General features: G+C 33.2%; 1 protein-coding gene across 3 annotated transcripts in view; it reads left to right on the forward strand.

The window, feature by feature from the left end:
- Positions 1-17,094, forward strand: part of LOC106787304 (connectin-like) — a 164,156-nt gene that overhangs the window by 86,538 nt on the left and 60,524 nt on the right. For all 3 annotated transcript variants that reach the window (XM_014749538.1, XM_014749540.1, XM_014749539.1), the window contains 2 exons: positions 6,104-6,671; positions 9,014-9,507. In XM_014749538.1, coding sequence (XP_014605024.1) covers positions 6,115-6,671; positions 9,014-9,507 — 1,051 coding nt within the window. In that variant the 5' untranslated portion in view covers positions 6,104-6,114. The remainder of the gene's footprint in view (positions 1-6,103; positions 6,672-9,013; positions 9,508-17,094) is intronic.

Consider the following 17,094-nt stretch of genomic DNA (forward strand, 5'->3'; position numbering starts at 1 on the left):
ATTACAAGCAGTCTGCAAACACGTCGTTAAATATCGGTTCGTTTCGTTCAACCAACATTTCTCTACGAATGTTACATTTTCTCTTCGTCCGAGAGTGTATTCGCTAATATTTGTCGAACATCATGTTGCACCAACGTTGGGGGAGAGAGAGAGAGACAAAAAAAATGTACGTGCGTATATATATACTCAAAAGTATATAGGATTCGTGACTTTTACCTTTCATGCAGAATATATCACGTACACACACACATATATATATATATATACGCAATGCATTTATTTAATATTATTTATTTTTCTCTCCCTTTTTCTTATAAAATTTCATATACGCGTATTTTGACATATTAATTTCTACAAAATACGTAGGGAGAAAAATAATATAATGTTGCTTTTATCAAATACTTTTTGCTGGAAGGATTTTGAAAATAATTTGAATATTCTTGTTTAATAGTTTTGTTTTTCATCTACAAATAAAAGGATGAAATTTCATTCGCGTTTAATAATTGACTTTGTTTCGATTTATGAAAAAAGACGCGGTGAACAATATTTGACGATAAATACATTTTCAAACGATGATAAAAAAAAAACAACAAAAAAATAATTCCAAAATAAATGTTTCTCTCTGTTCGCGTAAAAAAGCGAAAAATTGCGAATAGAACTCGCGGTAGTAATTAATTTTACGTTTACTCGTGGACAAAAATTGACGAGTAAATAAATTATACACGCGTTCTTTCTACTTTCGTTTGCGAACAAAATACACGCATGTAATAATAATTATTGAAATGAACGAAAAATTTGCACCTCCCCAAAAAAATAGAAAGAATTTTGAAAATCATGACCACTGTAACTTTAATATTTATCTCTTAGTAGACGGTAACCCGTGAAAAATGATCATCCCTAGTGTAAACTTTGTCGTAACACGGTATGGTGTCACTTTTACATTTTTTATCTTATTTCCTTTTCGAAATAGTAACGGTTCATTGCGCGCGTTAACATACGAGTACCTTTTCTCATCCTCTTGAAAATATTCCCTTCTTCTGTTCCCTTTGTACACGTACATAAATGTAATGTACCTGGATACGAACTATGTACGGTATTAAGTTTACTAAAAAGTTAACCAAACTGTGAAAGCACATGATCTACAAGTGGAAACGAGACCAAAGATATTCTTTGAAGTTCCATTAGAAACGTTCTATTAAACAAAATTACAATTAAAATATATCCTACCAACGAAAATATAGTCTTCTTTAATCATCTTTTGCTATCTTAAAGAAAAAGAAAAACCAATCAAATGAAAGATACGAACGGTGAAACGACTCACTTGGTAGAATATTTCTATCTGTTTTCCACTCTCTCTCTCTCTCTCTCTCTCCTTTCTCGTTGGTTAAAGTTTCGCATTATGCATGCACAGAGGAAAATAAATATGCGCATGCGTGCGTGCGGTTGGAGAATGCGGTTCTCTCGCGCGAATCCAAGCTTTTTCTTGCAATTCATATTTAAAAGGAAACGCGGTTTACATTTTGTTTCCGTTGTAGTCGGTGGTAGACGACGACGACGACGACGACGAGATTCAAAGAATGCAATTATATTCAGTTTCTCGACGTAAAATGTCTTTCCCTTTATGATCAAATCTTCTTTATTTTTCAATGTTTCCCAATCTTTATCTTCTTTTCCTTATTTTTCCTCAATCTGTTTATCCATCTATTCATTTATATCTATTTTTCCATCAATTTACAAATATTTGTAATTTCGTTGAAAAATTCGAATTTTTATTCATAAGGATAAATTTTAGTTTCTATCAATCTATGGTATGATTATTTCATTATCATTTAATTATCTCTTTATCTGTTTAATATTTTATGCATCCATTTTTTTATTTAGACATTCGTTTATTTGTCTATGCAGCTATCTATCCAGTAACGTATTTACTTATCATTCCACCTAATTATCTATCCATCTATTTATCATTTAATCTATGCAATTATTTATCTTTCTATTTAAGAGCATTATATTAAGGAGCTTGCACAGGTTGAAAGAGTTTTATAAATAATATATACAATTAAATATTTATCTATTTAATAATCTATGAAACAAAAAAATCAATGAATCTTCCATTCTTCGTTTCATTTCTCTCTCTTTCTCCTTTTGTTTCATATCTTTTTATTCCTTATTCAATAAAATTGTCTACCTTCCTTTTTATCATTTTACCAATTCATTCAACTCGTTTATACAGTACGAGAAATCCGCGTGGAATTAATATTTTTTTTCTTCTTTTCCTTTTTTCTTATACACGTTTATACTTATTACACGCGCATAAGGAAACATTTGACATAACGCAACATTATTTTTACATTAAAAGATATATTTACTCCCGATCTTTGAAGTCGAACAAAGTCGAATAAACTTAATTGAAAAGTCGACTGAATATTGAAGAAAATGGGGAAAATGGTTAGGAGAGGTATACCACGAGTTACGATAGAAAATGCAAATGAATTAAAGTACGACGGACAGAGGGAAAGAAAGAAAGAAAGAAAGAAAGAAAAGAAAAGAAAAGAAAGAGAAAAAGATGATAAAAAGAAGAATGAGAGAAAGAGCTTTCAGTGAGCTTTATAAAATGCAAGAGAGAGTTTGAATTTTTTACGAGCCAATATTAAGAAAACGTCTTCTTTCTCTAATTTTTCTTACCTTCTTTTATTTAATTGAGAGACACTGAAAGTATACAGAATGTTTGTAAAAATAGATAGATAAGAGAATTTCATAGGATTTATGATTATAAAAAAAGAATATGTGTTATATATAATGTATGACTAGGGAAAAAGATTCGATTAGGTTAACTTGTGTAATAGACACACATGCATGGATCCGGAAAATAATTTCATTAGCATGATAGTTACTGAAATTCGCTGACAATGAACAGGGAATAATTTGGAACCTTCAAAGTCTCTCACCATGTACTGTACATATTGTGCATGTTGTAGACCCTTGATTCGTCACATGCCGGCGGCCTTTGCGTGTTACTGACATCCTGAGCGGTTCGTTTCATGTACAATTAACGTACGTAATTATTCGATCCATTGCCTCTCAGCAATTTTCGGATCTAAGGATGTTCGACAAATGGGACAGATCATGATTGTTAATCAACTCGAATTTATTATCATTTTAAATGATTTTCCGTTACGATATATATTCATTGATTTTTTTTATTCTACGCGTGTACAAATACAATACGTTTGTACTTCTTCTATACTTTTTCTTAATTTTTATAATAATCTCGTTTTATTCTATCATCTCCCTTTCTCTTTCATATACGATCAGACAAGAATGAAATATGAATCAGATATAACCGTGTTATAATTAAATGAAATGGATACCACGTTTGTCGACGCGTATAGAATCGAGTTATGAAAGGATACCAAATGCGGTGGCACGTTTCGATAATCGATATCGAGTAGTATCATCGGACGATCCAATTAACAAAACTAACGATCAACCTTTCCCAGTTGTATTCACGTATACCTATAAAAAGACGATGGTATAGAGTAGAAGGAATGACAGAGAGAGAGAGAGAGAGAGAGAAAGAAAGATTGAAAAACTTGTACATTTGGAATCTAAAAAATAACCGGAGAAAGCAGTATGAAATTCATATAAAATATGATTTATTCATTAAAAAATAAATTGATATTCAGATTTGTGAGCGGATAAAATAAATAACCCGAAAGGTTTGTACGTTTAGCAGTTTAATAAATACTCTTGTGTATATCGCAGGATTGCGAAAATTTGATTAACCTGACGTAAGTAATAATGGTATTATTACTAATAATAAAAGTTTGTACAATAGTAGTAGTAGTAGTTTTAGTAGAAGGGAGAGGATTATTTGGAGTGGAACGAAAGAAAGAAAGAAAGAAAAGAAGAGATAGATTGGATATATATATATATATACACGATGAACAAGTTTCAATGGATTCAAAGCAGAGAGTAAGCTCGTTTCAAGCGTAAATAATTCGCAGAGAATTCCGAAAGGGCTTGCAAGTTTTCTTCCATCTCAAAAAGGAAGAGAAAGAAAAGTGGGAAAGAAGGAGGAAGGGAAGGAGGAAGGGAAGGAGGAAGGGAAGGAACGATCGAAAGAGAAAACCATGGACGATGAACTTGGAAATCTTGATCGTGCTCCATCGGCCCAGAAAAAGTCTCAAACACTCCCTCCCCATCCTTTAGCTAAAGAAAAAGGAAATCCGGAAGAGAAAGAAAGAGAGAGAAAGAAAGAGAGAGAGAGAGAGAGAGGGAAAGCTGATAAACTCGATAGGCCAAAAAAAAGAAAGAAAAAGGGCTGAGAAGGAGCTTGGAAAAATATTTAAAGAAAAAAATAAGGTAGAAGGAAACTAGAGAGAGAAAGAGAGTTGTGAAAGGACCTATGCACAAGATGCACCAAAGCTGCAAACTATCCTAAACTCTTTCTATTTCTTTCTGTTTATTTGTTAATAAATCTTCCTTTATTTTTTTTCATCTATCTGTATCTCTTCTCTCTCTTTCTCATAACTAAGCACTTAACAGAAAATAAATGAACCATTAATAATTTTCTATCGGATTAAACAAAAGTGGTAAACTAGATGGACAACTTTTATTCGATTCGCCATCGAATTATATAACTCGATTGAACTTTAATCGTTCTGTATTTGACGCCGTAAAGGGGGGGGGGGCGACACACGGTATACACTATCCACATACTTATGTACTTAGTATATACCTATATACGTATTTGTACTAATAGAGGATACACTCGTATCGAAGTAAAACGGTTTACGAAGTTGAGGATTACTTCTTGTCAATACCATAAACTCGTAAACGAACCATAAATGAGAGAGAAACAAAGAGAAGAGTGAAAGTGATAATGACAGTAAGAGTGAACTAAATAGAAAGAGAGAGAAAGTGAACATCGAAACTCTTCGGATTAGCGAGAATTGTCATCTTCATTTCCAATTTAATCGTGCGGATGTTGTATCGGCTTACAAATTACAATTAATAGACTAATTGAATCCAGTTGAATATGTTTAATGATTCGAAACTTTGTTGTGTCTGGTTTATCTTATTTTCCTTATTTATTTAAAATTAATCATTTTTCACACATATTTTTCGAACAAACGTATCGTTAATTGTTACATTAATGTATTGTATTGTTTTACTCAATTATCGGATCATTTTTAAATTTAATCGAACAGTTCTATTTGATTATTACGAGTTATTTTAGTATAATTTCAATAATATTTCGTAGAAATGAATAGAAATTATTATCTACACAATAACATTTTGATATATTATTAAGGGTAAATTAAAACGAATCAAGCAGTGCATTCAATTAGTACAAAATTACATAATTATTATGCGTGCATTATGAAGAATTTAAACTTGACGTTAAACCATTAGGAATTTTCTCAACAAAAAAATGTTTATTATCGTATTACATTATATACGCGCGTATTACGAACCACCCTGCATTCTCGTAAAATAATGAATAATAAATAAAACTCAAACTAGCGAGAATAAAGAAAAATGATTTTGATCGTGAAAAATGTATATTAAATTTGCCGAGTCGATATAGATATATTTATCATCAAAATTCTTCTACATCGAATTGAAATCGTTAAAATAATGGCGATATTTCATCTATGTGGTACGAAGTATCATAAATCTTAAAAGGATGTAGGGTTCGTTCGATTGTTACAGGTAGTGGAAGAACGGACGTGCAGATATTACATACACATACTCCTCTTGTAAACGATAACAAGACGTGCCGAGAGAAACAGTCTTTTGCTTCTGAAAACGATCAGTCATTGTTCAACTTTCCAAGGAAATTCTCTGCAGTTCTGCACTCTTTCACCGCTTACATAATAGGTATAGAGAATGAGTAAATAGAAACTGCTAGGATATACGTAACACGAAAAAGGGGGTGTCCGAAAAAACAGAACAAAACTTATACCGTTTGTTAATAAGATCGATTAGATGTGGAAAAACGTTTATTTACGATTAATCAATGATAAAATATCTTCCCACTGTCTTTTCTTTTTTTTTTCATCTGATCTAACGACAAATATATATATTTTATTTTCAGAAACGAACAGGATGAAACGAACATCGATAATATCTAACAATTTTCTGCTACGAGTCGGCCTCTATGCTCTTCTAATTGCTGCCAGTTTAGCTGCATCTACGAGATCACGCAGTAAGAAGAAGGTAACGAAAGAAACGAAGGAAGTAAACGTCTGCGACATCCAAGGCCAAGAAGCACCAATATTTTGTTACTGCGATAGCAACAAATTAAGGAATGCAACTACTGCGAATTGTTTGGTGTTGAACAAGTTCAAGGTAGATGACCCTATGTGGACCTATTTCGTATCTCAGATTCATCTTACGAAATTAATGTTCACGGTTCGCGCATCCGGTGCTCTCGATTACGTACCAACCAATGTTCTAAAACAATTTAAAAATCTCAAGAGTGTTACATTCGAATATGCTAAACTGAACGAACTTGCCGAACGATCTTTCTCCAATCTATCAGAAGTTACTGAGATCAATCTCAGCAAGAACACGATCGCCGTTCTGAAAAAATATGCTTTTGAAAATATGAAGGAATTGAATGTCATCAATTTGGACGACAACAGGATAACTGAAATTAATAGGTGAGTTTTGTCTTTCTTATTGTTCATTAATTCGATAACGAAATATATATGATTGTTCTGTAACTGGTGTTACGTATCGAAATCGAAGATTTTTCATTGTAATTCATTTTTTAAATTTGATCGATAAAAAAATACAAGAAGTAAGAGTAAAGAGAAAACGAAGGTATATGAAAAAAAGTATTGACGATATAAAAAAGGAAACGTTAAAAAGTGCTGTCGTTAATATGGTAAATAGAATGTGTATGAAATATATGCGAAGTCATTTTAACTCTCGGTAAAAGCCTACAGTATTTGTAGGTGAATACATGCATTTCCTATATATATATGCATATGTGTTAGAGAAACACAAGAGTTAGTTATTCATTGCTAGCAGTGGTTCGCACGAAACGAGAGGAGCCACCACGTATTTTTTACACCCCAAGGGTGACACACAATTTCCGAAGAGCAGCACTCAAGGGCTTAAGGGATTCGTGCTTTCATTTGTTTTCCCTACGGAAGAGGCTGATCAGTCTTCTTTATTAAAAAAAAAAAAAGAAAAAAGAAAAAAAAAGAAAAAAGGAGAAAAAGGGAAAGAGGGGGAAGGTGTGACGTGGTTGCCAACAAGGGTCGAGACATCGTCACTCGATGAAATTGATGGGAATAAAAGTTTCCTTAACTCGTTGATATAGTCATCGATCTACTACCCCTTCTATCGAAACAAGAACAGAGGGAGAGAGAGAGAGAGAGAAATGATGCACAAACACGGGCGGAGTCGATTTAAATAGTTCGATATTTTCCCCGAACATCCATCATACGTTTCAATCGATTCACTATCATCCTCTTTTACTCTTCTATCAAATGTGACGCGTTGAAGAACGAGGGAAAGAGATGGTGTGATCCGAAATGACGATGATATTACGAGTATCTCTATCGTACAAGATGAAACCAAAAACATGATTCGCGACAGTGAAATAGAAAACGTTTTCCAAAGAGATATGACAAATGCATACGCATCTTTCACCCCTCTCCCCCGTTCTTTTGACACACTAATACTCCTAGACGTTTCAATTTTTTTGACAGATGCACGCGTTCATTTCAACTATGCGAGAGTACACGATCGTTCAATATATCTTTCTCTCTCTCTCTCTCTCTCTCTCTCTTTCCCTTTTTTGCTCTTAGTTTTTGTTCAGATTCTAATCTGGGTTATCTTTATCTAATTTATATCTTCCTATTATTATTCTATCCCTTTTTGTCTAATTCTTATTCTCTCTATATCTGTTTCTCTCTCTCTCTCTCTCTCTCTCTCTCCCTGTTTCGTTTGATTTTCCTGGCAGGTAGATGTGTTCGTATTTCACAATGACGTCTTTTCGATTACATCAAAGCGTAGGTGCCTACGGCAGCACGTAATATCTGCCGAGGATGTCTCTGCATCGCTTTCAAGTCGTAAATATTCAGATGCAATACTTCGACGGGGAGATTAAATATGCAAGCCTGAAAACTATTCTCTCCTTCCTTTCTCTCTTCATCTGTCTATGGCTCCCTAATACGATTTTTATTTATTTCTAAAATCTTTAGTTCTACATCACCCTCATTCATTATTTAATGTAAATGTAAATTATATATTTGTTAACACTGCTTCGACATTTTTCTACTTCTTGGTATTTTCTATTTTCTTTTTCTATTATACAATAAATAATTTGTAGTATGCACCTTTCTTTCTCGGTTTTAAATATCGAACGTTTGATACAAAAACAGAAACAATCAAAACATTTATTTTATATTGAAAAGTTTCATATAACGAGTATTCGTATAGAGGGAAAGTGTTGTCTTGAATATATACAAGGTTTATCGGCTTTGATATAGTACTTTAGTGCGTAGTTTGATATAGGAGTATTGTTTTTAATATCAACGAAACTTAGAACTCTTTTTATCTCTTTCCCTCTCTTTTTCTCTTTTTTCCTACGTATCGAATGTTTAGTAAAAATAAAAGAAAAGTAAACTTATTCGATATCGAAAAGCTCGATATATCGAGTACGTACGCGAACAAAAAGTGTTATCTTGAATATATGCATGGTTTATCGGCCGTGATGTAGTACTAACGTGTACGTTTTCCAAAGCGTGCGTGTTCACCCCAATACAAGGAGTAACAAAAATGTTCAACGTACGAAAGGTTCACCGTTGGTCTAATTAATAGGTAAACCAGAAATGTTGATCTCGGGGCTACAATTAAGTGACATTTATGATCGCAAATGAATAGTTAATCTTCACAACAAAATCTACATATTTAAATATAATAATTAATCGAAGGATTATGTTTAAACAAAGTTTTTTAATCTAATTGCACGATATAATTCTGTTTGCAGAGATGTGTTCGTGAATTTACCAAACCTAGGAACACTTTATCTAAACAACAACAACATCACGACCGTCCATGATAAAGCATTCAAGCATCTAATCAATCTCCAGGAGCTCCAGCTGAGTTCGAATGAGATATCAGTGATCACGCGCGAGAGTTTCCACGGTCTGAGAAATCTTAAACGTCTTGATCTTCGAAATAATGAAATATCGATGATCGGTGATAATAGTTTCGTTGAAATCCCAGAATTGACCGAACTCGAACTCGATCAAAATTCGATCGAATATATTTCGGAAAAAGCATTGGACGGTTTGAGAAAATTAAAGAAACTACGCCTAAGCGAAAATAAATTAGTCAGCTTAGAACCAGACTTCCTATCCGGTGCACCGAGTATCTATTTCCTCGATCTCAGAGATAACGACCTCAAGACTATGACTTTTAACAACATCAAACCGATCGTCACGAATCTATACAACAGCAGCAGCCATTTCTACTTGGACGGTAAGTACTTTATATATCTTTTACAATGAAAAATCCTTCGAAATTTTATAATGCAACATTTTTTAAGAGATCATAAATTTGTTACAAAATATATATATATATATAACATTAAACGTATTTAATCCTATAACTGTTTATTGAATTGTTACGAATGCAAAGGAATTTACAAACATTCAATTAATTTTAATTTTTCTTTGTAGCTGTTTATAATCTGATTATTAAATAAATGAATTTTTCTCGGATATCTATTACACAAGGGTTCGAATTTAAATTTGATTATTCGCGTTGAAATAATTCTGCGCGAATAATTGGCAGATATTTAAGATAATAGGAAAACATTATCACGATTACTATATTCATTATTTTAACTATTAGAGATGTGCTGAAGCTATCGATAGAATCGTCATTATTTCGGTTATTTCAGATTCTGTATTGATAACGCGAAACGTTATCTCCGTTATTATCGCTATTATTTCGGCCATTCGATGACCAACATTCCGAGAGATAGACAATGCCGATAATGAGAAATATCTATCTAACAATATGGTTGTGAATCCTATCGATAATAATTCGTTCGAGAGAAGAATTATTTGACGATATTAAACCAAAACAATACTAATTCACAAAGCTCAAAAATTATCATAATTTATCATAATTTATCAAGCTATACGCGTAATTCCGTTCGCGTATCTATGATAAATAAAATTGATTAATATAAATCTACGTTTTATACAATTATTTATAATTAACAAATATTTACTTACAATATTTTAATATATTATTATATATATATATATATATTTTTAAACAAATTTATCTATCCCCACATATCCATACACGAATATACATATTACAAATTTGGCTATTATAATACGGGCATTGAATAGTATCAATGAATAAGTTAATTCGTGAGAAGGGGTTATCGATCAACTCGTAATACACTAGCATTGTCAACACCTGTTGACAAACATTCTCTAACAAAGGATCGATCAACAAAAACAGAACAAAGCAAATGTAGGATAGATTTTGGTGAACGTTCGTATTAGTTAGTCAGAGTATGTGCATGCATCGACGAACGAGCGAGGAGATTTTTGTTTGGTTTTTCGACGATGTTCAGTTTCGTTTGAATGGATGAGGATCGGGGGAGGTAAATGCGTGGGACAAATACGTGGGTCAAATACGTGGGTCACATGGCACGAGACGATTCGGCACGGAAATGCATACGAGTTGCGAACCCCTGATGATCGTATAAAGGGAATAAGGTCTTCCTGTCTCGAAAGCCGCTATTCGTCCGATTGGACAACGACACTACTGGTAACTCGACAACTTCGAACTGTGAATGGCAGAGAGCTAACGGCACTGACCACAACTAACAATAACAACAACTAGAACAACCAACAGATGATCGTAGGTAGTTTTGGAAAGTTAGTTACTTATTCGTAGCTCTATTGGAACCCCTTTTGTTCGAGGAAATAGCTCCATTAGGAAAATGTTACTTGATGGACTCGAATCGGTAGCTCGAGTGCTATCCGAACGCGGATCAATTAATTAGATATATTGAAACTCGACGTCTGTGTTTTTCATTATTTTTTCTTATTAATGTTTGCCTCGACGCGTAGATTAGATTCTAATGCAATAACGTTAAAGTGCAGTAAAGTTGATCCGCAAGGTCAAGCAGAAGCGACAAAATTGTTGAATGAATAATACCCTATGTCATTATGCTCGCTTTAATGGCCGACGATGATCACGCAATGAACCGATAAATGTGCTTGGCGAACGTAGAAGAATGTCCGCTTAAGTGCGCGACACCATATTATGTGTGAGAGGACAATCGATTTTCTTTCTCTCTCTTTTTGTTCCTTTTACTCCCTGCAAATATCGCAAATAATACGTAAATGGACACGTTAATGGCTTCCCCCATGTTTGCTTCTAACTACGAGGTATACACTTGTTCTCTCGCACACACTTCAACGATACTTCTCGTTCGTCTTCGAAATCGTCTTTGTTAGAAAATCGATTAGAACAAATCGAATATCTAATAAGCGACTGTAACGCGATAAAAATCTTTTGACAAGTAATATTTGCTATCAAATCCTGGAATGAAATATGAGCAAAGTATTTTATTCGTAATTAGATAATAATTTGAAATAAGTGTGTTGATATTTAAAAGCTCTTGGAAGAAAGCGTGCATAAATTAATGATACAAATGAAGATTTACTTTGGTATTCGTAAATCAAGCAAGACTTGTAAGATATACGAAGCTCCTTCACGAAAGCTTCCAAACGTGAGTGCTTTTGACTAATGCGATTGAGTGTTTGTCGGTGGAATCGCGAGCGAAGGAATTGATAAATTGATGGATGTGTGTAATGAGTGAGTGGGAGAAGGAATGTCGGTAAGAGGGCAAGTGTATGTGTGCACGTATATGTGCGAGAGAGAGAGAGAGAGAGAAATTAAGGCAAACCTAGTTACATGTGTTACGTTACTGAAGTCTCCAGGGGTTCTCACATCGAGAACGATACGAATTAATCAATGTTAATAAATTTCACGAGAAACAACAAATTTCTTGAAAAAAAGTACACGATTTTTTTCATTTATCGAATAATAAAATAAATTCTAAAATTTGGACTATAATCTTTCCTAACGCGATAAACGTTAAAGTATATTTTAATAATGAAAATAAATGTTGGTGCAACATTAAATTAGCATTACTTACACAAACAGTAAAGTAATGTTAAGAAACTTTGTAGACATAGGAGACCAAAGTACTGGTCATGTTATCTAGATCACTACAATGAATACTCTGGATTCTATTTTCACCAGGTAGGAAAATTTATTTTATAACCAAGCATAGGGATACGTAGTAGAAATTTCGACTCAGTTTCGTATACCGTGATGTAGAATATACTCGAACTGCTTATTGTATATACATACTTATATATACCCCAATAATGGAAGCTCTTCTCTCGATGTATATGCCAAAAATTTTACGCGAAATGGAACAGTTCAATGCTCTTACCCATATATATAGATATCTATGTGCATAGGTATATCTCAATTTCTATAGCATTTCCATACTTATAAAAACAACATTAAATTTTTTCTCTTCCAATAAAATATTATGAAAAAAAATGAAGAGAAATTGTTGAAAGATAAAGCCTCATATTATAAACAATTATTGAAATTTGAAATGCAATTGAAAAGGATGATATTTCTGAAAAGCGAGACAAAGTTCGAAGAAAGGCAAGTACAGTTTTAATAAGAAAACTTAAAAAAGGAAAGGTATTCGTAGTTGGATAATCGATTTTAATGCTTTAACCGATTTCTCGTTTCCCGATACAAGAACAAATACATAAATAATTTACTCGATAATCGAAATTCACTAATTAATAATGTTTTATATAATATTTGAAAGAAATGTTTTATTCCATTGATCATATTACCGTGCTGCGATTATATTATTAATCCGCGATACTAAGAACAATTATTTCGTTGATCGAATTGGAGAATGATAAAGCTCTTTATGATCGTTAAGTATTTGCAGTTTTGCCCGTACCTCAGTGGTTTTTTCGATATTGAGGATCGAAAGGGATTAGACGACTTTATCAACGTTTTTCAAAAGTTTCTCGCCGACTGACGACAAAAGAAGACAGAGAAAAAGAGAGATGGTGGATGAGCAAAAATAGATAACGAGGGTGGAACGTGCCCTCTTCGGCACCTTTAAAGCTCGAACCAGAAGCTTTATCCATAAAGCCGATTTACGGAAAATGCAATATTTACCTGTCTCTTTTCTTTTCCATTCTCTCTCTCTCTCTCTCTCTCTCTCTCTCACACAGTTTTTTTTACCTTCTCATAACTTTTTACTCATTCGGTATCTAGTTTTTATAATTCATTAATTGTAAATACAATTAGAGTAATAATGCTTCTTGTTTTTTTCTTAACTATACTTTTTTTTTGATCAATGTATCAGTAAAAAGTAATTGAGAAATGTTATGATATAGCATAATATTCGTTCTCCAATTCGTTGTCATTAATAATCTTGTTAATAATCCTTCATAATATTTCGTCATTGTCAAGAGACATTTTTTTGTCCGGTTCATTAAGAAAGTACCTACATCACTGTCCTCGTTTGAATAATTTATGGATAGTATTTTTTCTTCTCCGCGTTAAAAGTTCACCGCGAATATGATTCAAATGACTTTGACTGGAATGTAATTAAAATGTATGGAATGTTATACGAATAGGAATGTTCGAGAAGTAGAGAATTTTGAAAACACGTCAATTATTGTTCGTTTCGTTCGTAAATCTTCAATGATTTCTAAAATGTATAGCATATTTTCGGACAGATAGAGGGAGAGTATATAATAATCAATAATGAAAATCAAAATTTGTTAAATAAAAACACAGTGTAATGGGAAAGGGAGTGGAACGAATAGAAAATTGATAGTGGAGGGTGAGACAAGTTGAAAAAATAACAAGGGAAAAAGCAATTCCTTCTCTTTTTTCATTTTATTAACGTCACAGGTTGAAGGTTCAACAACCTTTCGGTAGCAATACTTTTTCTCGATAAGTTTACCCTGATACGTCTTATCGATTTGTAATAGATTTGTCGTATGTGTCGTCTCCTCATAAATTCGACCGACAATGAGGAACGAAAATGTTGGAAAGCGATAGAAAAGGTTCGATAGATGCGACATAGAGAAGGAGAGAAAAAGAAAATGAAACACTGGGAGAGAGAGAGAGAGAGAGAGAGAGAGAGAGAGAGAGAGAGAGAGAGAGAGAGAGAGAGAGAGAGAGAGAGAGAGAGAGAGAGAGAGCTGTGGAAGTGTAAAAGAGAGAACAGGAGAGGAATGGGGGAGGAGGTTGTCACTTACGATCGGTTTTAAGTTCCTTCGAACGACCCTATTTTTATCGTGAAAGGTACATCCTATATACCTGATCCCATCTAAGTATTAGTGTGTGCGAATGTAATTGTCGAAAATTGATTGCCCCATCGCTCAGGTCGTACCTATTTATCAGAAGACTCGTATTGTACACACCTACACCTATACTGCACGTAGACTCTACAGTGCAAAACGGAAATTAGGATTTTTCCCCGAGAGACTATTTTTATTTATGATTTAGAAATTTGAAAATATATTCTATACGATTTTCTTATATATTTTATATTTCATTTGTAATACTTTAAAATTGTGTGTACAAAAATAAAGGATTAACGAGTAGGTAGAAACTAAGACGATTAACATTCACTCGTTCGCCTCTTCTTTTACAGCGTGAAATATTGACGAGCTCAGGATTTTATAAAAAAAAATAAGAGAGAGAGAGAGAGAGAGAGAGAGAGAGAAAATAAAGGAAAAGAAAAAGTAAAAAGGGGAAAGAATTGTTCCTTCTACTAAGCTTTTGTTGTTTCTCAGCAGTGCTTATATAATTTCATTCTTTTTCATTCTTTTTCATTTCTTTTATCTTGCTCGTTACTATTTCTAGGAAACAAGAGAGAGAAAAAGAGAGAAAAGGGAAAGAGTAGTTAGAAGAGTTAAATGAATGAGAAAAAGAGAGTAAAAAAAATGTGTTGGCATTACATCGAAGCATCGTGGCAATCTGCAACGAGCATTGTTCAGTTGTGTGAACGTCTTAGTGATGAATTGTAAGTGTTTTAACAATGCCAATGTTCTTTCTCTCTTATTCTCTCTCATTCATACTTTCTTATTTTTTCTTCTCTCCCAATTATTCTCCGAATTAATCGCATTTTTTAAATCGGATTTTAACAGGACTTTTTTCTGCGTTTCTTTTATACACATATTTTTTTGTTGTCTCGCGTTATGTGGTTAAAATTACTTGTACTTTTTATGAAAGAAAAATTAATGATTCAAACAGAATTGGTAAGTTAATAGGAGAAAATGAGATTAAAGGAAAAACGATTTATGTACTACTATACTCTTTTCATTTAAAAATCATATCTTCGAATTTTCTTTTAATTACAACACACACAATTTCTTTAACAAATATTTTCTCTATTCCCTTTTAACAAATGTAATGATTTATTATTATATTTATTTGTCACAAGATAAAAAAAATAACAAATGAGTGGAAACGCGTCGTCGGTACGTCGGTTTATTAATGAATTAAAAGTATGACGTAAAATGAAGGAAAATTGTTGCATTAATAAAAATCTGGGAAAGAAAAATAGTAGGTGAGAAGGGTGGTTGGTTTCATAATAGAAAAGGATGATTCTCGTCTTCTATTAAGTCGATATACACAATGTTACGGTGACTCGTTAATTAATGCCGACAAAATTGCTGACAGACTTACTCCCGACAATCCTTTAATCTCATTATTAAAAGTCGAATAAACAGGAAAAATATGGATTCGTCTCTATCATCAACGCGACGTACGCCTCTGCATTTCAAAACCGTCAAATCTTCTTCTATCGTTTTCTTTCTCTCTCTCTCTCTCTCTCGGTAATTACGTTTAATTAATGTTTGCACATTAATGAATCCGCTCTCTGCTATCTACAGTTTGATATATTCAAAGATACATTTGTAAATCGATTATTCGCGTTAAAAACATTTCTTTAAATTAATATGTGTATATACGTTTAAATATATATAGGGTGTTCTGTAATTGGTAAGACAAACGAGCAAGTGACAACCTAATATATTGGATCATTACTAATGTGCCAGTTTCGTTGAATTTGTTTTCGATATGAAAATGTTCGAATTGAAAAAAGAAAAGGCTCGAACCAGCTTTGTATCGTCCCACGTCGTAAATTTGATTTTAAAAAAATATGACATAGATATATAAAATGATTATATTTCTCATCAATTAGATTGAAATCATCTCATTAAAAAAAAATTACTCACGTATCAAATGACATACGTAATAACTACGGAGGATCTAAAATGAAAGATAAAAAGAAGAGAAGGTAACTCGACAAGGAAATGACTTTCTTGATCTTGCTTTCAAGAAGAAGTAATAGAATCACTCGAGATCAAAGAGAACGCTTCCTCACACTTTTTCCCATTCGTTAAGGTTTCAGGACCAAGGCTGGTTCTTAATTGACACACATAACTACACGATATACTAAAATCACAGGCGCACATACACGTAAATACAGATGTGAGCCTCGTCAGATGGTGTCGACGAACCGGTCATGAAAACATCTTGTTAAAGGAACCCTTTTAAGCAAAACTGAGAAAGAGAAGAAAAGATTGTGAGAGGAAAAAGAAGGGTTCGAAAAAAGTAGAAAGGGAGAATAACCTGTTAGAGCAAGACTTAACACTTGTATCTCAACATCTATTCGTTGAAGGCTCAGCAGAGATGCTCACATGCATGAATACAACTTAAACTGTAAAGTGTGTGTGCGAGAGAGAGAGAGAGAGGGAGAAAGAGAGAAAATAAAGGGTTAAATGTCAGGAAGTCAGAAACTAAAATAAAAAGGAGAGAGAGAATATTGTGAGGGTAAATCGAAAGGTGATGAAGAGAATAAAAGGAGAAATTACGACTGGAATTAACTGGTGTAATCATGATTGCATTAACGGGGTGTTACCGCAGCTGCTAATCCGTAAAACGCTTTTGCATTCGGAATAAGAA

This window comes from Polistes canadensis, unplaced genomic scaffold, assembly GCF_001313835.1.
Source record: "Polistes canadensis isolate GaletaPanama2010 unplaced genomic scaffold, ASM131383v1 scaffold_98, whole genome shotgun sequence".
In the NCBI taxonomy this organism is placed as follows: domain Eukaryota; kingdom Metazoa; phylum Arthropoda; class Insecta; order Hymenoptera; family Vespidae; genus Polistes; species Polistes canadensis.